The following is a 27,893-nucleotide window of genomic DNA, read 5'->3' as shown; positions in this document are numbered from 1 at the left end:
CCAGGTGGAACTTGCAGGAAAGTCCCATGTACTCGCTCTAGAAACCTGGGAGGAAAGTGCACCCTTTGGGCTGGGCTGGCGGGGAATCGCAGTGTCCTGTGTCATCCCCTTCCCTGTCCCCCGTCCCCCTCCCCCCCCCCACAATGGGAAGGAGACTGGGAATGATGGGGGGAGGGGGGGCGAATCCTGTCCTGGGCGACCCTGGGCAGGCTCCCTCATCTGGTCTCTGCGCCTCCGTTTCCCCATCCGAGCAACAGCGCATGCCCCGAGGGCTCCGCGAGCGTTCCGGAGGGGCGCTGGCAGGCACGTGGTGGACACGCAGCTGGCAGCCTTCACTGCCCCGCACCTCTTGCTCAGGCCACCTGAGTGGGCGGCGGTGGGGTAGCGGGCTAGGGGGTCGGGCGAGCGTGCAGGTTGGGGGTCCGGAGAGTGGGGCCGGGCCGCGGCCAGGGTGGAAGCGGCTTGGTTGCTACGAGCGGCCTTAGCAACGCACCCATTCAGCGGAGACAAAGGCGCTGTCACTTGAGCGCAGAGGCGCTGCTGCCGCTCTTGTTCCCACCGAGGCGCTGCGCCGGCGGGGGCGGGGGCGCGGGCGCGGGGAGGGGGCGGGGCTGGGGGGGGAGGGGCAGCTCGGACCCTCGGGACGCGGCCCGCGCGCTGGGCGCCTGCGCCCTCCCATCAGGCCTGCAGGGGGCGCCTCCAGCCCATTTTGCAGAAAGAGAAGCTGCGGCTCCAAGGGCCTGAGACACCAGCCAGAGGTGGAGGCCGGCTGGGAGCTTGGGGTGACACAGCCCCGGGGCCAGATGTACCCAAGCTTACAAGCACGTGCCCACCGCTGCAGCTCAGCGTCCCCATCTGGGGGCTGGCGGCCTGACCCCAGCTCCACCCAGGCCCTGGCTGTCACGGCTCCCCTCTGTGCCTCAGCTTCCTCAGCAGCACGGTGGGAGGAGGACAGCACCTCCATGTCCCCGGGTCGCCAGATTAAAGGCGTCAGCTAAGGCCTGGCATCTAGCACACAGCCCAGCCCCAGGCAGAGCTCCAGAAACAGGTTGGAAAGAATCCCACGGTTTGCGGCTGGGCAGTGCTGGCCAGCCCCTCACAGGGCAGCCTCTGGTGTGAGACTGGGAACTTGGGCGCAGAGAGGCTGACAAGGTCCCACGGCTCCCCTGGGGCCTGGCTGAACGCCCCGGGCTCCGTCCCTCCTTGAGCAGGGCCTGGGGTGGCCCCAGCCTTGCCTGCGGCCCATAGGCTCCCTTTCACGCCTCTATCAGCTGTCCAGCTGGAGAAACTGAGGCCTGGGAGGAAAGCACTTGCCCCTCCCCAGGTTTGGAAGGCCTCTCAGACCACAGGGGCCCCGAGAGGGAGTGAGGCTGGGGGGCTGGGCTTGGGGGCAGAGAGAGTGGGTGCACAGAGGCAGGCTTCCTGCTCACCGGCCCCCGGGCAGCACTGGCCCTGGGAAGGGGTCCCAGACTTGTCCCCTAAGTACCCCTCTCCCAGGGAGCACCCCAGTTTCACTGCCAGCGCCCTGGTGTGCTACTGGAGGCCCTTTGGGCACCAACAAGGAGCAGAGTGATGGCAGGTCAGGTGTGGTGGCTCCGCAGACCGCCTCCATTCTGGTGCAGTGGGGCTGGGGGGTGACCAAGGGGGCGAGGGGATGCCCCTGAGGGAGGAGCTCTACCTGAAGCCTTGAATGCTGTCAGCTCCACTGCCTGAGAACGGAGGAAGTCCATCAGGGGCTGGGCCCCACTCCTGCTCCCCCTGACCCTGGGGGCCCTCCGATACCTTGGTGATGACGCCCCCACCCCCAGTGGCCTTGGCATTCAGGTTCTGCCGGCGTACAGTCAGCAGCTCCCGGTGTCCTTCAGCCTGGTAACTGAGGAACGGGGCCCTTGGATCCCCAGGGGAGGCCCCCACCCCAGCCACACCCTAGTCCCTGTGGTTTCCCAACCCTGCCGGTCACACTTGCTGGCCCCCTGCCAGAGCCCTGCCACCCCTGCCACCCCCGTCCCAGCCTCACCGGTGTCTCGGGTTCTGCAATGGAGGAGAAGGTTGTGGGCATTCTGGGGGCGTGGGTCCCTAGTGGGGGGAACATTGCTGGAGTAGATGACGTTTTGGGAGGCTGAGGCAGGAAGCTCTCTCTCTGCTCCCCCACTCTGGGCAGGAACCTCACTGTCAAAGACCCTAGGAATCCACTCAACAGGCTACCCTACAGACTAGTGATGAGAAAACTAGGGCCCAGATAGGAAAGGTAACTTGCCCAAGGGCACAGAGCAGATGAACTAGGAGCTGGGATTGGAACCCCTGGCATGGCCTTGAAGCCATTCAACCCATGCCCTGTCTCAGGGCCCTGAACCTCATCTACCCTGCCTTTCAGGACCCCCCAAACCCCCTCTGCATAGAGATCCAAGGCAGGTAACCCTGGGCAAGCCTTGACTCAGGGCTGGGTACCAGGGGCCCCTGTTCCCTGGGGGTGGGGTGGGGGGTAAGAGGAACCAAGCCATTTCTAAGCCGTCTCCCAGGCCCCACACCTGCAGAATTTCCTGGGCCTCAGTCTCTTCATCTTTCAGATGGGCTAATAGGATCTGCTCTTGCCCTCCAGCTATCTGGGGAAACTGAGGTACTGGGTAGCACTGGAACCGGAGGGTGGTGTGGCCGTACCTCTGAGAGCCAGGTGTTTTCGGGGTGGAGCCAAGGCTAAGGGGTTGTCCTGGGCTACCTCCCAGGGATGGGAGGGCCTAGGGCGGGCTTCCTGGGCCTGAAAGGAGAGGGCATTGGCACTCCACCCAGCCAGAGTGGGACCCACCTCCCCTCGGCCCCACACCTGCCTGCACCATGAATGCTCCGGCTGCCTTCTTCTCAGTCATCCTTTGCAGGGCACTCCGGACCTGGGGGACAGGCACTGGGGTCAGGCCTGGGCCCCTCCCCAACCCCTGGGAGGCTGAGGATCCCCCTGTAGGTAAGCCCTGCCCACCTCCATCACCACTCCACCCCCCAGCCGCTGATGTCCCCCCGACTCACCTCCTCGTTGTAGGCGGCATAGACTAGGAAGATGTATGGGCCCTGGGGACAGATGCAATGGCTGGGTGGGCTCAGTGCCTGGGAGTCCCTGCACCGCCGCCCGTCCTGGGGCCATCGCAGACACCCCTCCCCCGATACCCAGAGACACTGGGAGACAGGCTGATGAACACAAACCCTGCCCCGCCCCCGCTCCCGCACTAGGGAGGGGGCACCTGTGGCATTCTGCAGCAGTGAGAGGGCCTTGCCCCACTCGACTCCACGCCTTTAGCCTCTAACTACCAGGCAGCCCCTCTGCCCTCTGTCCTTCCACGCCTCAGCCCCCAGACCTACAGGGGTGGGGTGTAGGAGGGGGGACACCTTCCTGAAAGTACAAGGCTAAGTCAGCTCCTGGGACAGCAGACCTGTGATGGCATTCTGACTGTGCCTCTAGCTGAGTGCCTCTCTGATCCTCTGTCTCTTCATCTAGAAAGTGGGGATGAGGCCAGGACTTGCCTCCTGCTATATGTGAAGGACTCAGCACAGTGGCCAGAGCATAGCTGGGTTCTCCTGACACATGTGAGGACAAAGAGGGCCTCGCCACTCACAAAATACCATCACACGTGGAGTCTTCGCTGAACCCCCCAGCAGCTCCAGGGTGGGGTGGATTCATTCTCCCCATTTGATGGAGAGGGGCCTGGGGTGGGGACCAGAGCTATGAGGTCCAGGCTGAAATGTGACCCAGCAGGTGGGATCTGGAGCCCAGGACTTCCTCAGATTCTGCCTGCAAAAAGCAACAGCCCCTGCCTGAGGCTCAGACTGGAAGACACAGGTTGGGGTCCGTGGGGGTCCCAGCTTCCCAGGACTGAGAGCTGGAGCCCCAGAGCCTGGCTGCTCCCCCTGGTTCCCAGGCATGACCTGGGATGATACCCACCCCACCCCCAGCCCCTAAGACAGACCTTAGTGCCTCCCAGCCCCCCACTCCACCCTGTCCTCTCTCTGTAGCCTCTGCACAGCCTTCCCCATCCTGTCTTCTTTCACCCACTCCTCACCTCCCAAACAAAGGCATGTTTCCAAATTTCAACCCAACCACATCATCACCTGCCTAACACCCACCATGGCTCCTTAGTACCCTGGGATGAAGTCTGAACCCCTTATACCAGCTCTGAGGACTGTGCCCGGTCTGGCTCCATGTCCCCTCCTGTCCCATTTCTCACCAGCTCCTCCCATCCATGCCTCCCTCCATTTGATCCCACCAAGCTCCGCTGACTTAAAACCTTCTTTTCCCTCTCCCCACACAGCGCCCGGGTATTAGCTGAGAATCACTCGCTCCAGGAAGCACCCATTCTGCACCCCCACGAGTGGCTCCTCTGTCCTCACTCTGCGCTGACTGTCCCTTCATCTCTCAGCCTCAATCGTGCCATGCTGTGGCTTTGGTGTCTGTCCCTCCCTCGGGCCGAGACCTCTGAGGGTGGGTTCTTTGATCCCGTGCGCCACCACATGCTCCAGTGTGCAGCCTCCGCGGGCACAGGGTTGGCGCTGGGGAAGGAAGTGCTGAAGGACCGAATGGAGCCGACGAGCTCACGTTCACAGCACGCCCAGCGGGTGCCAGGAGCTGTGCTCTGCCCTTTGCGACCACCATCTCGGTGGAACCCCACCAGGATCCCAGGAGGCAGAGAGTAAGATCCCCTTTATACTGAGGCTGTTTCAACCTGTCCAAGCCTCCAGACCAGACGCCCAGCCAGGGGAAGCATGAGCTACAGCTGCTTATAGGAGGGATGCCCTGCTCTTCCACCACAAAACCTGGCACAGGCTCTGGAAGGAAACAAGTCTGCCCGAAGAGTGAACGAGGCTGGGCCGATTTCAGTCCCTCCAGACCCGGGCTGCCCCGTGGTCACCCCGCAGGGGTGAGGGCTGTCCTGAGGGCAGAGCCTGCCCAACCCATGCCCAAGACAGAGTGAGAGGGACAGGGCTGGAGGTGGGGTGGGGAGAGAAGGACACGGAGAGACAGCAGGTAGGGTGGAAGAGAGAGGAGAGGGAAGGGCCAGGTTGGGGAGGGACCCAGAGAACACAGCTCTGAGCCAGACTTGGGGAGCTGCCCGATAGGGTCACAGGGACGTCAGAGTGGGCCTGGGTCTCACGCCTTCTGACCCCCTGCAAGGCGGCCTCTCCCTCATTTCAGCAGGAGGGCGTCACGAGGAAGGTCTGAGGCTGACCGGGAGAGGTAAGAGAGGTCACACTCCGAAAGATGGAGAGGAAGGGGAGAGACAAGGAGACAGGGGCTCAGAGATCAACAGGAGTGGAGACAGAGAGAGGTCCGGGAAGAGCAGGGTGGGATCCAGGCCAGAGGAGAAGGGGACAAGGAGATGGGACTGTGACAGTGACGGCCTGAGAGACAGAGAAAGAATCTCAGGGAAAATTCAGAGAAAGAGACAAAGAAATGAGACACGGAGAGAGAAAAGGATGAGTAGGGGGGAGGGAGGGAGGTGGGGCAGAGGGATGGTGGCGCTGCCTCCACAGCTGCAGCTCTGCCCACCTGAGGGCCACAGGCAGGGATGGAGCTGGAGTCATCGCCATGGCAACAGGAGGCTGCTGCCCTCCGCTCTGTGGCAGGGTCACATGGCTAGGGGAGCAGAGCTGGAATTGGATCCCATGGAGCTCTGGGAGTGTGGGGCTTGGAAGAGGGCTTGTCCGTATCAGGGAAGGGGGCGCAGTGCCACCCCGTCACCCACTGCTCAGGCCCAGACAGGAATCTGGGAGCCGCGCTTCTTTGGGGGCAGTGTTGGAACCCCAGTTGTTCTTCATTTTCTGGGCCCCTCTCGGGGGACGACCTCCATCCTCCCAGCAGTGTCCCCTTTCTTTCCTCTGTCCATGCCCACGCATGTCTGGCAGAGGGTGGCAAAGGTCACCTAAGGCCCGGGGGGAGAAGACAACGTGGACCAGGACCCTGGCGGTCAACACCCTCCCCGCTCCTGCCTCTTCTCTCCCCAAGCCCCTCTCTCCCTCTCTTGGTCCTGGTCTGCCTCCCCGCTCAGGGCAGCTCCACGAGAACAGGGCGTATTGCAGCCTCCTTTGCTGCCGTGTCCCCAGCGCCTAGAACAGTGCCTGGCTCAGAATGACCATTCAATAGATATTTCAGAGCTGGATGAATAACTGGGTCAGGGTGCCTGCCCACCCCAGCCCCCTCCAGCCTCGGCAGCTCTCCCAGGAACTAGCCAGGTCTCTCTGTGGTCAAGGCTGTACATCCGATGGCCGAGAACATAGACTCTGGACTCGGGCCCCAGCGCTGCTCCCTCCTACTGTGAGGCAAGTGTCTTCGTGGGGTCTCAGTGTCCCCACTTGTAAGGCTGTTCAGAGATATAAAGTGCGCCTGGCCAAGGGCTCAGAGCACCCAGGGGTCCTAAGTGGCTGTCACGGCCTCAGCCCCTCTTCTCTGCAGACAGGATGGAAGGTCCCCAGGAGGCCCAGCTCTGAGGACACACAGACCCTACATGGAGTTTGCACGTGATTTCCTGAGCTTGTCTTTGTCCATCCCTGGACCATACCACTTCTCAGCACCGAGAAGGGAGAGCTGAGAGTGGTGGGTGCTGATGACGGGAAGAGGTGCTGGGGGGCAAGGGAGCCCGAGGGGCCAGGCAGGGGCAGGGGGGGCCCTCCTTGGACCTCCCTCCCTCCCCGCACTCAGCCCCCTGGGCTGTGGCCCTCTGTGTCCATGTCCAGGTCACCTACAGATGTGCAAAGCCCCTGAGGACAGGGACTAGTCTGACCCATCTCTGTGGCTCCAGGACACAGGAGCCGACAGGAACACAGCAGTCCTACTGCTACTGCGTCATTTACGTGGGTCGAGCATTGTCCTCGGAACCAAGCCCTGTTCTAAAGTGTTGTCCTCACCACTGGAGCAGCTCCTGCTGCCCTCAGGAGGCCACCCACAGACCCCAAGGGGAGAGGGCACCGGTGTCCTGCACCCCTGGCCTGGTGGCTCCACACCGGCCAGAGGCTGGAGCTTCTGCCGCGCCTTGAGTGTCAGGGCACCAGGGATCTTCATGATCCCCTTTCTGGGCCTCCGCTTCCTCGGCTGTCAAAGGGGCCACACCATCTCCTGATGGCCTGCTCTTTGATTTGAGGTTTTGTTCCCACGCCCCGCCCCCTCCTCCTGACAAAGTCCCAGTGTCTGAGCCCCAGTCCCAGACGGCCCAGGCCTGGAGGTACCTGGAAGGAATTGAGGCCCACGGCGGCATAGGCCCAGGCCGGGCCGAGGTGCACCAGCATGCCGACCAGCCAGGTCAGGCCCAGGACGGGCAGCAGGACCAGCACCGGCTTCACCGTGGCCCTGTGGGAGAGCAGGGGCTGAGGGAGGCTGGGGGGCCCGGGAGCTCCCTGCAGGGGTCTGGGGGAGCAGCTCCTTGGAAATGCCTGGAGAAGAGCCAGAGCTGCACCCCAGGAACCATGGCTTAGGACTCAGGTGTAGCTGGAACCTTCGGCTGGACGTGGCTGCCCCTTCTCAAAGACCCAGAAGTGGCATGAAGTAGGGGATGTGGCCCTGGGGAGATGATGGGGTCCCAGTCCCAAACCTGGCTCAAAGGAAGGGAGTGGCAGCTGCCCAGAGGCAGGGCTGAGGCCTGAGCAGCGAGTCCGGGGGCCATGGAGTCAGGGGGGCTTCCTCTTGCCCCTCAAGGACCCCTGGGGCTCCCTGGCTTTTCAGGGACCCACTGGCTGGGCTGCCCTGCCCTTGGCAGAGGATGGTGGCTGGGGAGAGGAAGCCCTGGAGACCAATGAGGATTCTCGGCAGGAAGAGGGACCTAGATCCTCACTCTGAACCTGAACTTCTGGGACTGCCTGATTTGAGGGTGTCCCCTCCTTGTCCCCACTAGGCCATCAGTACCTTTTGTAGACGGTGAGCCTCTAGGACAGTGGCTGGTGTCTATACCCCACCCCCACATACACACGAGATCAATGACCATCCCCACGCATGACATGAATGGGCACATGCTTACACACATCCACACACATGAGCACACATGCACACACAAGCAGGGACATGTGCACACATGTTCATCTATAGCCTTATACCCATGAGCACACATGGCCACGTGGGCACACACACCCACCATGGACTCACACCGGCTCCCCCACGTCTTCCTGACTCCCCCAATCTCAGGCCTCACCATATCTGGATCCTGATCTGCTGCTGCAGGCAGGGCTGTGGGCTCAGCATGCGGGCACGGCGGCGGGTACTGGACACGGTGACCATCACCACACGGACCAGGATGCAGGTGTTGGCCTGGAGACCTGGTGTCAGTGGGCAAAAGGGCCTCCCCCTGCCCCCGACACATCCCTCCCCTCCAGGCCCCCAGGCCTCCCCGCTCACAGTCAGCACGAAGAGCACGGGCCCCACAAAGGCCCAGATGGTGTCTGTGTGCACATTGAGCCAGCAGTGCCCAGGGGCCACGTAGTCATGGGGGGACATGGCCAGGGTGATGGCCACGATGGCCACAGGCACACCTAGGGGAAGAAGAAGTGACCTCAGGACCATGCTACCCATTCTGTCCTCTTCGGGACCCAGCTTCCCTAGAGATTTAGCCCACAGCTGTCCTGTGGTAGCAGGTGTACTGGTGGCACTGGGAGATCTGGGGAGCAGGGTTGGGAGGGCCTCATACTTTTGGGGTGGCATTGAAGCCCCAAGTAGTTGGGGAGTGGATCTGCTGGGGTTGAGTCGAGGGCTCAGGATTGGGAATCAACGGAGGTGGAGGTTGGCGATTGGCATGGGGGTCGGCTGGTCACAGATTAGGGAGACGGCGCTGGAGTGGGGACGTGAAGCAGCTGACGTGGAGGAGGATTAAGAACTGGGTCGCGCTGCAGGTTGACGGAGCTGAGGAAACTGAGCTTGTGTCAGACTTGGGTGCTGGGCTCCAGGTGGTGTTGGGGGTAGGGTGGTGTCAGGTGGCTGTGGAGGCCATGCAAGGCAGGGTTGAGGAGGACAGACAAGATGGGGAGCAGAGGGGCCTCACCCCAGCCGGTGGCATAGTAGAGCGGCATCCTGGGGCCGGGGCGCATGCTCACGGCCACCACCTTGCTCCACAGCAGCAGTCCCTCCACCAGCATCCAGGAGAATGCGACCAAAAAGAGGAGGTGCATCGCAGCGGTGATGGCCACACACGCCACCTGTGGGTGGGAGGGTGGGGATACCCACTGAGGCCAGCCATGGAGGCAGCCGTGCGCTGGGTCCCATGCCCAGGCCTGGCATTGCCAACCCAGAGAGCTATCAGTGGGTCAGGTCTCCTGCGGTGTCCTAGGCCCAGCTCCAACCTTCTGGGCCTTTCCTCTCTGGGCCTTCCTCCTCCTGGGAAATGGAGCCAAGTGAAGCCTAGGAATGGGCAACCCAGAAAAGGCTGAAGGTGCTTTCCCAGGCCCCCATAAGCCCACAAGCTCACCCACTGGCCACCCACCTTGTTGGCCTTGGCGCACTCGCTGGCCATGAGGAAGCCCTCGGCGGAGGCCAGGGAGAAAGTGAGGTTCTTGTGGACTGTGGCTCGCTCCGACTTGGGGACCCTGGACAGGCAGTGGAGTCAGTTAACAAGGACCCCACCGACAGCCCCCACCCTCCATCAGCCCCTTCCTGCCAGGGGGCTCTGTGGACAGGCTAATGAAGGCAGGGAGGGCAGCTCCACAGGGGGCCCACAGCCCTGGGGGAGGCCTGGACCAGGGTCTGCTGGGATCAAGGATGGACACCGGTCCCAGGAGGCCCACGAGGGGCAGGCTGGGCCCAGGATGCCAGGTCGCTGTGGTGTGCTCGCCTCACCTGACCGCCAGGAACAGCAAGAAGGTGGTGGCAAGGGCACAGAAGGACACACCACAGCCTACAAAGGAGAGCGTCCTCAGCAGCGACTCCTCCTCGGGGCCTCTCTGTGGGAGGGACAGAGACCCTGGAATGTAGTGACCCTGTTGCCACCCTGACCTGACCAGCACAGGTGCCACACCCACTCGGCAAATCTCCCCCAGCCTCCTTCTCTGCAGTGGAGGAGGGATGAGAACACACCGCCAGGCCAGGCCTGCATACAGCAGGCACTTAATAAGTGTTTGCATGTCCTCTCCTGCTGGCTCCCCCTAAACTGGCCCCAGTCGGCCCAGTTTTCACTGATTCAACAGCTATTAAGGGCACGAGATTGGAAACGACTGACATATCTATGGGGAGGGCATTTTCAAGGGTGGGGGGACCACAGAGCTGTCGTGGATTGTTCATGACGTGCCAAAATGTCCAGGCTCGGGTTCTACAAGAACCTCATTCGGCCACGGCTTTACCTGCTGGCTCTCCATCTCCAGCCGAGAGCCCTCCTGCCCCAAACAGCAGACCCAGAGACCCCACGCCCCGCAGACTTGTGGCCCGCCCAAACCTGCTACCCACCTGTGCCCCCCGGAGACTAGTCCCTCAGCCCCCAGTTGCCCAGGCCTTTATCCTGGACCATCCCCCTCCTCCTCCCTGGGTCCAGTCTCCTCGTCTCCCCACTGTGCCCTGGTCCAGGGCCCCTCTGGTCTGCCTAGGCCAGGACCCCTCCCTGCTCTTTCCACGCCAGCCTCACCCCGGCACCAGAGGGCTCCCTCCGGGCAAATCTAACACTTGCCCTGTGCCGAGCCTGGCATTCCAGGCCCTGTGTGATCTGACCTGTGCCCACCTTGCCTCCCATCCCCCTCCACTCCTGGGCCTGCATTAGAAGCTGAGACACAGCAAAGCTCGAGGAAGTGACAAGTCTGCCATGCTGTGTCTAGCCTCCTTGCCTGTGCTCAGACGGGCCCTCTGCTTGGAATGCTTCCCCTCTGCCTTTCTGCTCGGCTCCTGTGCATCCTTTAAGATTGGCTCTGACATCACCCCACCCCTGGCACTCACCTGGACGTCGTACACCTGCAGCAGGATGGCGAAGTTGGTGCTGTGGTTGCAGAAGCAGGCGGTGGAGCCCTGGTACAGCGCAGCCACAGAGCAGCCAGCAGTGGCCCAGGAGCCCCCTGAGTCTGGACTGAGGGTGGGGAGGGAACAGAAGGGCTCTTGAGATGGGCCAGACATGGGGTGGGGGGCAGGCGGCAAGCAGGGGAAAGCCTCTCTCCAAAGCTTAAGGTCCATCACTGCCCTGCCTCTAACCAGCTGTGTGACCTTGGGCAAGTCTTGTCCCCTCCCTGGGCCTCAGTTTCCCATCTGTAAAACGTACTTAACACTCTCAGGGATGGCAGGAGGATGGGGCTAATACCAGTGATGACCACGGATTAACTGCATTAATTACTAAGCAAATGACTGACGTTCAGCTGAAGATCCAAGGCAGAGCTGGGCTCATCCCTGAACCTTCCTCTGCCCCCTCAAATGCCTTGGGGCCTTGGCCTTGGATATATCATCAAGTCCAACACCCATTTGAAAGGTGAGTCTCTTCTTAGACACCCCCCAGAGTGAGCTTGCATATCTATCATGATGGGGAGCTCACTACCTCCTGGGTAACAGATTCTCCTGCCCCAGCTTGTCCTGGAGCTGGGTGGGGCCTGAAGCCACCCCCTGCAAGCCTATTGGTGAATGAAGGCCAAAAACACACCTGAGTCCTGCCTCATCCTCAAGCAGAATGGATGTCTTTAAAAAGACCAAATTGCCTTATTTAAAGAACTTGGAAATGGAAACTCACCTGATGCTGAAGCTCCAGAAGGCACAGAGAGGCTCCACCAGCTTCTGAGGAAAGGTCTAGGGGCAGGAAACAGGGACAGGGCAGGTGTGTGAGTGTGTGTGGGGAAGGAGAGAGAGACCAGAAGGATGCAGGGGGACGTTGAGGCCTCCCACATTTGAGGGGCCAGGGGGTTGCCTAGCATGGGTGATGGGTGAAGGGGCTGGAGAAAACGCCAGTGGGGAGGCAGAGGGAAGGTGAGGAGAGTAGACTGTCTCACTAGCATTAGGTGTAACATGGAAATAGTGGGAGCAAGCTAGATGTCCATCCTCCGGGCAGCAGTTAAACCATCGCAACTGTTCCCTCTTTGGGATGCTCTGCACCTGGTGAGATGAACAGACAGGTCTCTACCTACCGGTGGGGAAAGAGCTCTGCCATAGGCTGTTCGGTAAACAAAACAGCTATACATCATTATGCAGAATATGAGGCCAATTATGTAAAAAAAAGGTCTATTAATTGTGAAAACATGCATGAGAGGTCTGGAATCAAACACACAGCTAACTTAATGATGGTTAAACAACAACAACAATACAGATTTCATAAGACATCATAGCAGTAAGGAAATGTCAGCGGCCAGGAGTACCAGCCCCAGTCCAGGCAGAGAAGGCTGCCTGAGCTTGGGATTTAGGTTGTTTGTCCCGACTGGCGAGGGTAACAGCAATGTCACCCCACTAGAATATGACACTTTGTGTCATGTCCTTCATTTCCTTTATTATGGTTGATCTTCACAGCAACCTAGGAGACGGCTATAAATTCATGTAATTTCAGATGAGGAAACTGAGCCTCAGAGAGGGGAATTAATCTGCTCCTGATCACACAGCATAGAGTGGAGACTGACTCAGCTCTATGCTCTTTCCACAGCTCTGTGATGGTGCATCCAGAGGACACATCATTTCTTGGGTTGACTGAATTATCATCCCATGGATTAATTCATTCACAATATTTTTCCTGGGTCCCAGGTGCTATGTGAGGTGCTGGGAACACAAAACCTGTGTTCACTTTTTAAATGGATGATTATGACACCACTGGTAGCACTTTCAAGTGGTACAAATTGAAATATAAATGCAGCTGTACACTCAAAAGTCACAAAACTACCTGTGTCCAGCAACCCCACACCTGCCCGTACACCTGTATGTCCCCAAGACATAGTCACCAAAATCAAAATGTGCTATGAGTGAGGACTTTCAAAGGCCGAGGCAGGGTTTACTGTAATAGAAAAAACTGCAGATGCTCTGGCTGCACGACTGGGAGGGGGTCAGTTTCATTTTGGACCACCCCCCAGGAAGGTGCAGGTTCTGGACCTGGCTGCAGTCAAGACCTACATGTGCTGGGATCAAGCAGCAAGTGAGAAAGGACAGGGGGCAGAGGGACATCACTGAGGGACGTGACTGAGACAACGCAGAAAACGCCTGCAGGCAAACCGAAGAACATACATGTTCACGTGGCTCAGCTGAGAGAGCAAGGGTTTTGATTTTGCAAAAGGAAAAAATATATATAGCATTATGTACCCAGAAAAAGGCTGAAGGGAAATTCACCAAAATGTTCACAGCAGCCATCTCTGGGTCATAGGATGTTGTCTTCTTTATCCTTTTCTACATTTTCCAAATTTGCCACAATGAGCAATCCATTACTTTTATTTATTTTTCATTTTAATGTATTTAAAATCATATAATTCATATATAAATATAATCTCAAAAGTTAGTTCTTTGAAAATATAAACAAAATTGGTAAACTAGCTAGACTGATCAAGATTGAAAAGGCGAACATCACTACAGATCCTACAGACGTTAAAAGGATAATGAGTGAATATTATGAACAACTTTATGCTAGAAACCTGACAACCTGGAAAAAATGGATAAATTCCTTGAAAGGCACTAATTACCAAAACCACCTCAAGAAGAAATAAAACACCCAATAACTCTATATCAATTAAAGAAATAGAATTCATACTTCAAAATCTTCCCATATAGAAAATGCCAGACCCAAAAGACTTCACTGGTCTTCAGTGGCCTATCAAACATTTAAGGAAGAAATAATACTAATCCTGTAAAACTCTTTCAGAAAACAGAGGAGGAAAGGACACTTCTCAACCCCTTTTATGAGGTCAGTATTAATCTGATAGCGTAAGAAAACCACAGGAAGATAGTGTAAGAAAACCACAGAACACATTACTCATGAACACAAACATAAAAATCCTTAAGATGTATTAGGAAATTGAATCCAGTCATATATACAAAGGACCATACACCAAAACTAAGTGGGTTTATTTCAGGAATCCAAGGTTGATTTAACATTTAAAAATCAATCAACACAATTTATGATATAAACAGAATAAAAGAGAAAACCATATGATCATATCAGTGTGGAAGAAGCATTTGGTAAAACTCAACAGCCACTCGTGATAAAAATTCTCAGCAAAGCAGGAAGAGAAGGGAACTTAATCTGCTAAGAGGCATCTACGAAACGCCCACAGCGAACATCACACTTAGTGATTAAAGACCTAGTGATTAAAGCCTTTCCCCCTCAGGTGGGGGATGAGACAAAGATGTGTGGTCTCACCACTCCCATTCAACACTGAGCTAGAGGTCCTAGCCACTGAACCAAGGAAGGAAGAGAAAAGAAGACACAGATTAGAAAGGAGAAAACAAAACTGTCTTCACTTGCAGATAATACAATTGGTACGTAGGGCATCCTAAGGACTCCATAAGAGAGCTCTGGAAGTAGTGAGAGAGTTCAGGAAGGTTGCAGGATTCAAGGTCATTATATAAAAATCAACTGTATTACTATACACCAGTAATGAACAATTTAAAATTTAATTAAGAAAACAACACCATTTCTGATAACATCCCAAACTATGGAGTACTTACGGATCTATCTAACGAAATATAAAACCTATACACTGAAACCTACATATCACTGCTGAGAGAGTCAAGAATACGCAGAATAATACAAGAATACTCTAAATACGCAGAGGGATATACTTTGACTGTGGATTGGAGGGCTCACTGTTAAGATGCCAGGTTATCATCTTACTTCAATTCGGGAGATTCAATGCAATCCCAATTAAGATCCCTACAGACAGTGACAAGCTGATTCTAAAATTGATATGGCAATGCAAAGCGCCTAGGATAGCCAAAGCAATTTTGAAAAAGAACAGAGTTGGAAGCAACACGCTCCCTGATTCAAACTATATTACAAAGCTAGAGCAAACAAAATAGTATGGCACTGGCATAAAAATAGATGCATCGATCAATGGAACAAAATAGAGAGCCCAGAAATAAACCCACACATATATGGTCAATTAATTTACGACAAAGGAGCCAAGAATACACAATGGGGAAAGGACAGTATCTTCAATAAATGACACTGGGAAAACTGGACAGCCACGTGCAAAAGAATGAAACTGGACCACTATCTTACACCATATACAAAAATGAACTCAAAATGGATTAGGGACTTGAATGTAAGACCTGAAATCATAAAACTCTTAGAAGAAAACATAGGCGGGAAGCTCCTTGACATAGGTCTTGGCAATGATTTTTTGAATCTGACTCCAAAAGCAAAAGAAACAAAAGCAAAAATAAACAAGTGGGATTACATCAAACTAAAAAGCTTCTGCACAGCAAAGGAAGCCATCAACAAAATGAAAAGGCAACCTACTGAATGGGATAAAATATTTGCAAATCCTATATATAACAAGGGGCTAATATCCAAAATATATAAAGAGCTCATACAACTCAATAGCAAAAAACAAACAATCCGATTAAAAAAATGAGCAGATCTGATTAGACTTTTTCCAAAGAAGATGTACAGATAGCCAACAGGTACATGAAGAGATGCTCAACATCACTAATCCTCAGGGAAATGCAAATCAAAACCACGATGAAATGTCACCTCACACCTGTTAGAATGGCTTTTATCAAAAAGACAAGAAATAACAAATGTTGGTGAGAAAAGGGAGCCCTTGTGCACTGTTGGTAGGAATGTAAATTGGTGTAGCCTCTACGGAAAACAGTATGGAGGTTCCTCAAAAAATTAAAAATAGAAATACCATATGATCCAGCAATTCCACCTCCGGGTATTTATCCAGAGGAAATGAAAACACTAACTCGAAAAGATATATGCACCCCTGTGTTCACTGCAGCGTTATTTACAATAGCCAAGATATGGAAACAACCTGAGTGGCCACTGATGGAGGAATGGATAAAGGAAATGTGGTATACACAATAGAATGTCATTCAGCCATAAAAAAGAATGAAATTTCGCCACTCACAACAACATGGATGGACATTGAGTGCATTATGCTACATGAAATGTCAGAAAGAGAAAGACAAAACCATATGATCTCTCTTACACGTGGAACACATAACAACAACAAAAACCAGCTTGTAGATACAGAGAACAAATTGGTGATTGCCAGAGGTGGGTGGTGGGGGACGGGAGAAATGGGTAAAGGGGGTCAAAAGATAAAAAGAATAAAATAAATAAATAGATAAAGAGAAGATCCATATAGTTCACTTGGAGAAATGTCAGTAATCAGAAGAGCAAATAGCAGGCAAATGTGTAAATTTTGGGGGAAAAAAGAATAAACAATATTTCCCATAAAAAAAAAAGAACCTGGTGGCTCTTCTTGAAAAATTTTTTTAATTAAATTTTTAAAAATTGGGGCAAAGATTTAACATACATTTAACAAAGGAAGATATATGAATGCACAGTAAGTGTAGAAAAAGATGCTCAAAATCATTGGTCTTTAAGGAATTGTAACTTAGAACCACAATGAGGTATGAATACACAGCCATTATAATAAATGACATTAAAAAGACAGACAAGGAGCCAGCCCTGATGGTCTAATAGTTAAAGTTTGGTGCGCTCTGCTTCGGCAGCCCAGGTTCATTTTCCAGTTGTGGAACCACACTACCAGTTTGTCAGCTGCTATGCTGTGGTGGCAGCTCACACGGAAGAACTAGAAGGACTTACAACTAGGATACACAACCATGTGCTGGGGCTTTGGGGAGGAAGAAAAAAAAAGAGGAAGACTGGCAACAGGTGTTAGCTCAGGGCCAATCTTCCCCTGCAAAAAAAAAAACAAAACAAAAAAAACCAGACAGACAAGGATGTTGGCAAAGCTGTGGAACAGCTGGAACACTGGTGGGAATGTAAGATGGTATACCCACTTTGGAAGACAGTTTGACAGTCTCTTAGGAAGTTAAACATACACTTATCATACAACCCAGAAAGTCCACTTTTAGGTATTTCCTGGATAGAAAGAAATCATATGTCCACAAAAACACTTTATATGAGTGTTCATAGCAGATTTATTCATAATGGCCCCAAATGGGAGCAACTCAAATCTCCATCAACAGGTAAATGGAAAAACAAATCACAGTACATCCATATATGGAATTCTGCCCAGCAGCAAAGAGGAGCCAACTATAGAAAGAGGCAACAGCACGCGTGACTGTCAAAAACACCATCTGAGCAAAAGAAGCCAGACCACGGCACACGCTATGATTCCATTTGCATGAAACTTTAGAAAAGACAGATATAATCTACAGTGACAGACAGCAGATCACTGATTTCCTGGGGTCAGCGCGAGGAAGGCAGATGGGGAGGGGGCATGAAGAAGCCTTTTGGGAAGATGGAATGCTCTAGAAGTTGATTGGGACAGTGGTACATGAGCACACACGCTGGTCAAAACCCATCAAGTTGTATCCTTAAAATGGATGTTTTAGTGTATGTAGATTTATATACTTCAATCAAGTTGATTTTTAAAAAGTCTTGGGATGATATACAAAAGACTGATAAGCTGTAGGGGGTGTATGTGTGTGGAGTGGGTGTGTGTGTGTGTGTGTGTGTGTGTGTGTGGGTGTGTGTCCAGGATTAGCAGTTGTGAGCAAGGGAGACTTTGGCTTTCCTCGAAATGTTCTAGAGATTCAAAAGCAAAAAGGAATTTGTATATTACATATAATGAATTAAACAACATGTCTTGGCGATCTTTCCATGTCAGTTTACAGCAAAATACCTCTTCCCTTATGAAACTTCAGCTGACTACTCCATTGTGTAGCTCTCATGGCTTTTTAAGTAATCCCCTATGGGTGGACATCTAGGTTATTTTTACTCTTCTGAAGCACGTGGCAGTGCTGGCCTCTGCACATCTCCCTCTATGTTCCAGTGGGAACCACCAGTTTTTCGAGTCACGCAGACCTACAATGGAACCCCAGCTCTACCATTTCCAAGCTGGGGCCAGACTCAGCACCTCTCCCAAGCTCACCTTCTGCCTATGAGGAATGGGCAGCTGGAGGATTAACCAAATGCTGCTTATTTAAGAAACCTGACATGAAGTATGTGTGCAATGCGTTACTTGCCTTCCCCCTCCCTTGAGGACAATGGGATGGCTTGTGGATGAGTATTTTCCTCAAACATTTTTGGACCTTTGTTATCCAATGAACAAATATTGGGAGGTGGGGGGAGACCAAACCAGGACACCTCTACTGGAATGGCTGTTTCCCAGAAGCATCACCCGGTACCTGGGCCTGGTGTTGCAGGTGAAAGGTCACGGCTGTGTTGACCTCCCCAGCTTCATCCCACACCTCAGAGGAGATGATGGCTGACCCCACCTGGGTGCTTAGGAATCTGTGGGGAGAAGGGGAGCTTTTAAGGGCACAAGCTGGCTATAGGGGAGAGGTCATGCATGGCTGGGGTCATCTCATCCAGGTGTGTGTGGAGGAGATGACACCCTCTGTGTCCAAAGAAACATTAGGAAACGTCCTGTGCTGGGAACCAGGACACCTGGGTCCCAGTCTTGCCCTGGGGACTGGCTGGTAATTTGAGTAAGCCCCATTCCCTCACCGAGTCTCAACACTGAAGCCAGGACCCCAGGGAGGATGTGAGCCATGTCCCCACCAGCAGACGCAGAAATGTGTGTGTGTGTCAGGGGCGAGGGGCCCTGGGCTGCTAAGGGCAGATTTGCCCACCAGAGTGGGGCCTCTGGGAGGGGACGGAGGCCTGGCCTTCCCTGGGGACGGGATCCAGGCCCTCAGCAGCCTACTGGGTGGGGCCCACTCACCTCTGCATCCTGCTGGCCTCTTCTGAGCTATCGGGGGTCTGGGGCTCCAGGCCAGGCGCCCCCAGGGGGTGCTGGAAGACACCGGAGCTGAACCAGCTGTGGACCACGGTGACTCCAGAGAGGCCTGGCCAAGTGGGAGAGGGCCCAAGACCCCACCCAGTGACTGAACAAGCACCACATGTTGGCCCCGAGGGAGATGCTCTGCCCACCTTACAGAGAGGGAAACTGAGGTTCACAGAGGTTAAATGACTTTCCGAAGATCACACAGCTGATAAGTGGCAGAGCCAGAATTCCAACCAGCTATAGTTCACGGATTCAACCCCCAAAGCTCCAAAGCCCTTTGGCCCTTGTCCTAATGCTCCGCCCCTGGGTGGCACCGAGAGGAAAGGTGTGGGGTTCCAGGAGGAGACTAAGTGGATGCCTACTACACGGTGGCTGCTTTTCACTGGGTAACAACCCACAAGGCGAGTACTAATGTGACAATTACAGACGAGGACACAGGCTCTGAAGGGAGACCTATTAAAAGCAGCAGAGCAGCCCCTGAGAGAGGGACAGTTGACCCAGACCCCAACGGGGCCCCACCAGCGCCTCACCCACCTTGCTCTAGGAGCAGCCTCACTTCGCCCGCGGGGATGTGGATGTGGCCGGGCCCGCGTGGACGCCCACCGGGCATCGTGAACATGAGGCCCTCGGAGCTGGCCTCCCTCAAGCGTAGGCTCCGCACCTCCAGGCCTGGGGTCAAAGGCGGCTGTGTGGCTGGACCTCAGGAGGGGGGTCTTTCTGCTGAGCTGGCCCAGCTGGCAGGGTCTGCTCCCCCACCCCCTATGACAGGTCTAGGGGGCCACTATTCCTGCTCAGAGAGGTTCAGCAACTTGCCCAAGGAATGCTGACTTCTCCAAGTCCAGGGGAAGGGGTCACTGAGAAGGGGGGTCACTGGGGAGCAGGACCTGAATATCTATAAGCCACCAGAAACCACCAGGTGCCTGAAGGAAAAAAGTTCTGCCTGAAGTTCCACCGTAAGTGCTCCCCCATTCAATCTATAAACGGTCACTGACTGTGTACTTGGTGTGGCCCTGAGATGCAGAAATGACTCAGAAACAGCCCTGGCACTCAGGGAGCTTAGGCTGAATGACGTAATCAGCACAAATGCAACAAGAGTTATGCTCAAGACGCTGGGGTAACAGAGGGAGGAACTGACTGTCAGGAGAGAGCCAAAACCTGGGAAGCCCTCCTGGAAGAGTGATGCTCAAGTAGGGTTCTGAAGGATATATAGGAGTTTGCTGGGAGGTCAAGGGAAAAAGGGCATTCTGGATGGAGGGCATAGCATGGGCAAAGGCAGGAAACAGAATGGAGCATCTGTGCAGAGAGCTCCCAGGGACCAGGGCTGAGGAGAGATGTCTGGGCCAGGCCCCACCCAGAGCCCAGCTGTGTGGGACGGGCGGCCGCAGGCTCACCGGCATGGCGGTGCTGGATGTGCACTTGGGGTCGCTCGGAGGTCAGCACGGTGCTCAGCAGGGGTGCCAGGCGCTGCACACTCACCACCAGGGCCATGGGGCCCCCAACCACCTGGGAGGAAGCCGCACCTCAGCTGCCTCTCACACTCCACGCCCCACAGCTGCCCGCCATGACCGCTGGGGCTAACACACACTCCACGGTCTGTGAGGGGGCTGCCTGCTCCAGACCCTCAGTGGCTCCTTCGGGTCTCTGGGATCAAACCCTGGGTCCCCAAGCTGGCGCTGAGGCCTTGCCTCATCAGCCTTCTCGGACCTCTGCAACCCTCTCCTAAGCCACGTCATCCTCTAGTTGGGAGGAAGGCCTCATGGCACGCTGTGCCTGCTAGCCGGTCGTTTGCCAGCCGGGGCGCACTCTGAAGGCAGGGCCATGCCCCCTTCTTTGGTCCCACTCAGCGCCAGACCTGTAACAGCTGCTCAACTTCCAGATTCCAAAAGGCAAGCCATGTGCGGGGTGAGGACAGAACAGCGAGGGGAGGACACGTATGAACAGGACACCTTCTCTGTGCTGGGTGAGGCTGCTGATTGGCCCATTTACTCCTCCTGTCTGTTGCCTAGGCAAGGCAGGGTGATAATCCCCATTCTCCAGGGAAGAAAACTGAGGTTCAGAGTCCAGCTTTTCCCCATCCACCACGGTGCCTCAGATCCCCACTCAAACATGGGCTTACACCCTTCCCAGGATGGGGAGCTCGCCACCTGGACAGGCGAACCATTCCATAGAACCAGGGTTGGGTCATCGCCACCCTAGCCCAAAGCCCGGCTCCCAGTCCTGTCCTCTGAGGCCACAGGGGGACCATGTCTGCTCCTTCAGCCCCAGAAATCTGCAGGCAATGTCCATGACCCTTTGTTCTCTCCCTTCTCTGGGCTGGTCACTCCCAGGCCTACAGCCACTTCTGCCAGGATCGTTCCCACACCCTCCCCATCTGGAGAGCATCTCTCACGTTGTCCAGCGTCTGGGCTGTTTTGTCTGAAGACTCGGCACAGAGGACCTCCCACTTAAAGTGGGTGGCAGATTCTTGGATATGGGGGAGGCCTTTACTGATCAGTGGCTCCTAATAATTTTTAACTGCAGAAGCTGTTGTTCCAGAGCAGTTGTATGTGGAAGTTCACTTTACAAAAGAGACAAAAGAGGAGCTTCTCCTGATGGAAGGAGGGGGGACCCCAGCGATGGGTCCTGACACAATAAGCCGGTGGCAAGGTTGGACCCAGACCCCAGCCCCCCATGCCCCAGCCCTGCCAGCCTCACTCTCTGACAGGCAGCCACGCCCCAACCCTGCCAGCCTCACCTCGCTGACGGACAGCCATGCCCCAGCCAGCTGCTCCTCCAGGACCAGGCTGGCCACAGACATGACGCCTCGTCCCAGCTGCTCCCAGGGCCCTATCCAGGGATCTGGCTCCCCAGCCCCGAGGGCCGTCACCCTCTTCAGAAAGTGCACGACAGCCAGAAGTGCCGCCGGCCCCAGAGGAGCTGCCTCCTCTGCCAGGACTCCCTCCAGGATACTCAGGAAGCTGGAGGCCTCAGCCAGGGACAGGTCTCCGCCGACTTCAGAGAGGGGGTCAGGGAGGAGCTGTGGGCAGAGGAGCTGCTGACTGTTGGTGTGGCTGTCACGAGGGGACCCCCCCAGGGGCCACACTTGGGCTCTGCCAGGATCTTCTTGGTGGGTGTGGGTCTAACTTGTCACAAGCTCCTGGCTCTCAAGCGCTCCGAAATTCATGCAGACACATTAGGTGAGTGTCCCCTTACAGGTAAGGAAACTCAGATACAGGAAGGTGACCCATGGTGCCCCCAGACTCTCCAGCCTCCTGGGGGACAGGGGGCTCACCACAATGGCGTTGGCCAAGGCATTGACTCGGCTGATAACGTCCTGGCCAGGCCATGACTGGGCGTCCTGCAGCTGCCGATAGGTCTCTGCAGAAAAGTGGATGCCAGGCTGTGCCCTAGGCAACACTCTGACCAGAGGTGCCCCACGCCCCCTGTGCTGCCCAGGGGAGGAAGAGCACATTGATGGCTGTGTATCTGGAGGCTTACACCCAGTGTTTTGATAGGGAAACTGAGGCACAGGATGGCAAAAGCACTTGTCCAAGGTCACACAGCTGGGATTCACCCCCAGGTCTGTCTGGCCCCATTGTCCTGTGGTCTAGACTTCGTGAAGACCCTAAGGCTCCGAGAAGATTCTGAATTCCCAGGCTGTGCCAAGTGCTCACTCCCCCTCAGCCTACACTGGACCATACCCGGCTTCCCCTTCAGCACCGCTCCGGGGGCACCGCCGGCGCGCACCTGTCCGGTAGCAGCAGAGGAAGGGCCGTGGCTGCAGGCAGAGCGAAGAGCCCTCGGTGCGGTGTCCTGGGTCCCACGTAGGGCACTCCTCTGAGGGCACTGACGGAGTGGGGGAGGTGTCAGGGCCGCACCCTGACTCCCCAGAGGTCCCCGTCAGCCACCGCCCCTTGGGGCCTTGAAGACGCCCTCACACCTGAAGGGGCGCCAGGACGCACAGCCCTCGAGTTAGGGGACGACGTGGGAACCTGGGAGATGGGCACTGCAGCCAGCACCGGGAGGAGCAAGCCAGCCAGGGACGAGCCCACTCAAGCCACCACCAGGAGGCAACGGCGTGGCCAGAGCTGGGCGGGGCCCGGCTGGCAAGGGGCGGGCTGGCTCCGGAGGTCAGAAGGGAGCTTACGAGAGCCAGGGGGCGGGGCATTGAGCCAAAAGGCAGGCCAGGGCAGGGCGGGGCCGTACCCGGACAGAGAAGGCGCACCCGCACGGGCGGGAGCAGCGAGGGCGTGACGTCCAGGGCTCCCAGGTCCCAGCGGAAGAGCAGGCCGCCGGGGGGCGGCGCGCACGCCCGCGCGCGATGAAGCTGCGCGGGGCTCAGCGCCCGGGCCCACAGGTGGAAGTCGGTGAGGTTGCCGCTGAAGGCGTCCCGCGCCGAGAAGCCTCCGCCCAGAGAGTCCTGATCCTGGCCCAGCACCAGGATGCCGCCGGGGGGCACCGGGTGGCCCGCGCCCAGTCCCCGCGCCCCGGCGCGCCGCCGCCCGTCAGCGAACAGCGCCCAGCGCCCGCCGCGCTGCTCCCACGTGGCGCACACGTGGTGCCAGCGGCCGTCGGCGCGGAAGGCGGCGAGGAAGGGCGCGTGGTGACCGCGCACCACGAGCGCGGCGCGCACGGTGCCGCCCGGCTCGGCGAAGGCGCGCAGCTGCAGCGCGTTGGCCTGCGCGGGCACGGCGAGGGAGAAGAGCGCGGCCGGGTCGGGCGAGGCGGTGTCCCACTGCACGTGCGCGCAGGCCGTCAGCGCCCCCAGCTCGGGCAGGGGCGTCCGCAGCCGCGCCGCCCGCTCGGCGCTCCGCTCGCCGAACAGCAGCGCGGCCGTGTTGCGCGAACCTGCGGGGACGCGCGGGCTGGACCTCAGTTTCCCCAGCTGCGCACACACTCCTGCCTGTGATCGCCCTTTGGCGCAGCTGCGGGGCCCCTCCTGGGCTGTAGGGTGCCTCCCTCCCTCGGGAGGGAAGATGTGGGGATCCAGTGCCCGTGCCCAGGGGTCAACCCTCTACTTTCAGTCCAGGACAAGTGAACCTGAGCTGCAATGGGGACTTCCTCCGGGCTCGATTCTCAAGGATTCACTGTGGGCTCCCATCTCACCAAAGCCTCAGCCACTCCCTCCCCTTCATTTCCCAGGCCCCGGACCGACACTCACGCCTCTGCGGGGGTCTTCGCAGAGGGGCCTCTCTTTGGCCTACCCAGATGGGGTTGGGCAGCCGTGGAGCAAGGATCCCATCTGGCGGCCCCAGTGCCAGGTGGCCAAACCGCTGCTCACAGGACTCTTGGGCCTGCCACCAGCTCAGCCGCTGCCCTGGGAACGTGCACACCCCATCTGCAGTCTCCACTACCTCTCCCGGAGCCACTGGAGCTGCCGGGCAAGAGGAGAGACGGTGTGGGAAAGCAGTGTGTGGGCATCTGACCCTTGTGGGGTGGGGGTGGGGGGCAAGGGCAGGCCCAAGGACACTGGGCTCAGAGTCATTTGGGGGTGGATAGGGCTGAACCTGGCCATGCTCTAGACCTGGCGAGTCCCATCCCCTTGCTGAGTCTGTTTTGTCATCTGTATAATGGCAGAAATGAGATGGGCATGAGGGAAGGTGCCAGCCCAGAGCCTGATATAATGGTGTCTATATATAACCAAATTGCAACTCCTCCCTTCCTTTGCATTGGCGGCCAGACACCACGTGGACCCCAGGCTGGCAGAGCTGGGGGAAAGGAGTGCCTCTCTGGGGCATCCCTCATACCAACCTGCGACCCAAGGACTCCTTGATTCACCCGGGGAGTTGGAGAAGGTCCCACAGAGACTCCCTATCTGAGAGAGAAGAAGACAGGTGGGGGCTGAGTCAGGTCCCCACCTCCATGTGTGCATTTATTGAATGCCTTCTGTGTACTCCAGAGGAGTGCAGTGGAAGCTGCAGGCGCTGCAGTCAGACCTGAGTCCAAGTCTGACCCGGAGTGTGATCTTGCCCTGCCCTGAGCCCGTTTCCCCCGTGTGAGGAATAAACAAGCCGATGATGAATGTGAAAGGTACAGCACCGTGTGGATGATTTTATTCTATGTCTATGTCAGGGGCTTGTCTTGTGGAACCTTTGGAGTGACCTCATGATGTGAGGTGGCCGCTTGGAAGTCCCCTCAGCCTCCTCCCCTGCACCCGACCCCCTCCCAGAAGCTCAAGTACCAGGAGGTAGAGGAGGCGGCAGAACCGGGGAGCCATTCTGGATCCAGCAGGGGCAGGTGAGGGAGAGCAGAGGTCACAGGCGTGGCCAGTGTGGACTGTGGAAGGGAAAAAGGAAAGGAAAGCAGCTCAGTGTTCTGCCTTGCTACCCCCTCTGTCTCCTGTGGGGTCATCTTGCTCCTTGTTTGGCTCCTAGACCCCACTGGGCTGGGAGCCAACCCAGTGGGCTGGGAGCCCAGGATGGGGTAGCCCACCCACTGGGGATGACATTTACTTGTACAAAGGGATGGTCTCCAGGAGCCCCTTCCAGGACTGCAGCTGGGAAATGCTGCAGCCCTGGTGAGCTGGGGGGCCGGGGGAGGAGGGGGCAGCAGGCCACTGGCCAGAGCGGGGTGAAATCACGGAGTGCAGGGTCCCCAGAGGGGGAAGGGGGAGCTCAGGGCCCTGTGGGCTTTCTTGTGCTCTTGGGTTCACAGCTTGGCATTCCAGCTCTGCTTCCTCAGGCCTCCAGCCTCACCAGTCCCACGATTCCCCCATTTCCCCAGGCAGCATCCTTTCTCCAGCCTTTGGACACGCTGTCTCTCCTGCCTGGATCGGCCTCCCACTCCCTCAGCAGCACTTCCTACCAGATCAGCTTGCGATCACTCACCCTTCCAGCTGGGTGCCCTAGTAAGCTGAGGATACCCTTAAGCACGGGTGATTTGGGGGTTGCTCTTGGGGGGCTTCCGGCCAGGAAGAGCCTGCCTGGTCTCTCCTCCAGCCCTGGCCATGCACACATGGGTCTCAGAAAACAATGGAGGTGAAATATCGACCCGCTGCGTCCTGCCCAGCTCGCCTCATGCCATCTGGAAGTCTGGAGCCATCACCAATGATGACTCACACCTTCTTCCATCTCCCGGATAAAGTCTATAAGCAAGAAAATCAAACACATCCCAGCATGGGAGTACACACTTTTTGGACTCTGAAAAGCACCAATTTATTGTCACTTTCCCCCTTTTAAACAGCACCTGTGTCCACGCACCCGCACCTCCACCCAGGGCGGGTGAGGAATTGTATGAGTCTGGTCCGGGCTGAGGCCCCGTGCCTAGCCGGTGCTGGGCACATAGGCTAGGCTCACTAAAAGCCTCACTTCGCTGTTGGCCCATATTTGCCCCCGCAAACTCTTTGGCGCCCATCTTCCTTCCTCATCAAACACTCTTTGGTACCCAAGAAATAGATGCGAAGTTTGACGGCCGTGGCGCGTCCCCGGGGGCCAGAAGGGAATCCCTCCTAGGCTGAAGGGCCCGGGGCAAGCCCTCCCCTTCACCTGGCTGATCCCTGCCCTGTTCACAGCCCCGGTCCCCACCCACCTCGCCTGGCCCGGCTCCTGCGGTCAGCTCACCTTCTGCGAGGCGTTTGCGGGGACCGAACTCCTGCGGCTGCCGCTGCGCGCTGTCCCCCCGGATATACCGACCGTCCGGCGCGGACCGGGGCCTGGAGGCGGGGCTAGGAGACCCCGCCCCTTGGGGGCCCCCGCCCTCCTGGGCGCGCCGGACTGGGCAGGCTCCAGGCCAGCCTGAGACGCGCGCGTTGGGGTGGACCGTCGCGGGGGCGGAGGGTGCGTCCTCAGTCCCTGGGTGGGACATGTCGCCAAATCTCTCCCCATAACACCCAGGTAAACTCACCGGATTAGAAGGGGTCACCTTGTGAGACTTGCATCCCAAGCAAACTCGACAAGCTGAAGGATCCTTGGGCTTCCCCATCCCATCTCAGGCCAGGATGGCGGGAGGGGACGGAGCGCCCAGTACCTAGCCTACTATGCTCCCTGAGCTGGGCTCCTACAGGCCTCATCCCCTTTACCTTCCACCCACTGTGAGGCGGGGCGTCATACCCATTTTCCAGATGAGAGCTGAGGGCTCTCGCCCCAAGTTACACAGCTGGGGAGTGGCAGAGGCCGGCCTTGAACCCAGGTCCCTGGATCCTCATCCAGGTCGTTCAAAAAGTAACAGAGGGAGCGGGGAAAGGCCGTCTTGTAGGGGGCAGGCAATAGAGGGGTTTTGGCCTCTGAGCACAGAGCCTTGGCCAGGGGGTGAGGCCAGGGGTGCTAGATTGATGAGGCGGCAGGAGGATGCTGAAGTGGAGGTCCTGGCATGGAGGGTGGGCAGCTGGGGTGGGGGCAGCCATCCGCCCTTAGTCGCAGGGATTCCCACTTGGGAGGGAGGTCAGACATCCAAATTCATCTTGACTCTGACCTGAGGCACGTTGCCTGATTTCTCTGAGCCTCGATTTCCACATCTGTAGCATGGGGATACTGTGCCATTTAAGTGACTCTGACTTAGTATGTACAAAGCCGGTGGCTTGTGCCTGGTGCCTGGCGCACAGTCCGTTTAGTCTTCTTGTCCAATCTGAATTTACACTTGTTACAATCGCCTGCTGAACGGTTTGTGGGTTTTTTCCTTTTTGTTTTTTTTATTGTGGTAAAATACCCATAACATAAAATTTACCATCTTACGATGGCTTAGTTTTAAAAGAAGGAGAGGAATCAAGGTGTTCGGTCTGCTCTTCCTCCAGCTTTTCTCCAGGTTTGAGAATTTTCAAAACAAAAGTTGGGAGAGGAGAGGGGGCACACCTCTGGGCGTCTCCCAGGGTCCTGGGCCAGCAGGACGTAGGCAGCATGTGGCTGTCCGGTGTCTGTGACACCCCCGCCCTGCTGAGTCGGGAACCAGTGAGAGGGGCGGGGAGGGGGAGAGGGAGACAGGGCCGTGACTTGCCGGTCCTTCGTGGGCCTCTCCATACTCGCACCGTTTTGCTCAAGACAGGGACTCTTTTGCACATATGCAACCTGAGCCCTGAGAGAAGACGGGATTCGCTCAAGGTCACCCAGCAAGGTGGGCTCCAGGTCCATGCTTTCTCTCTGCGGATGGGGTGGGGTTTGTGTCCA

General features: G+C 56.7%; 1 protein-coding gene across 1 annotated transcript; it reads right to left on the bottom strand.

Moving 5' to 3' along the window:
* Window positions 1-1,580: 1,580 nt before the first annotated feature.
* Window positions 1,581-26,598, bottom strand: ADGRD2 (adhesion G protein-coupled receptor D2). The gene is given in 27 exon segments (XM_046678725.1): window positions 1,581-1,627; window positions 1,679-1,709; window positions 1,783-1,866; window positions 2,018-2,031; window positions 2,822-2,885; window positions 3,019-3,060; window positions 7,204-7,324; window positions 8,160-8,275; window positions 8,363-8,496; window positions 9,003-9,156; window positions 9,441-9,543; window positions 9,794-9,897; window positions 10,877-11,006; window positions 11,008-11,029; window positions 18,208-18,320; window positions 18,754-18,877; window positions 19,351-19,485; window positions 20,208-20,319; window positions 21,551-21,832; window positions 22,088-22,173; window positions 22,543-22,641; window positions 23,002-23,643; window positions 23,957-24,169; window positions 24,547-24,610; window positions 24,977-25,013; window positions 25,248-25,317; window positions 26,355-26,598. Coding segments are annotated over 27 exon segments (3,387 nt in total).
* Between the last annotated feature and the right edge of the window lie 1,295 nt (window positions 26,599-27,893).

Source organism: Equus quagga, chromosome 1, assembly GCF_021613505.1.
Source record: "Equus quagga isolate Etosha38 chromosome 1, UCLA_HA_Equagga_1.0, whole genome shotgun sequence".
Taxonomy (NCBI): domain Eukaryota; kingdom Metazoa; phylum Chordata; class Mammalia; order Perissodactyla; family Equidae; genus Equus; species Equus quagga.
This window is presented reverse-complemented; position numbering and strand designations above follow the sequence as displayed.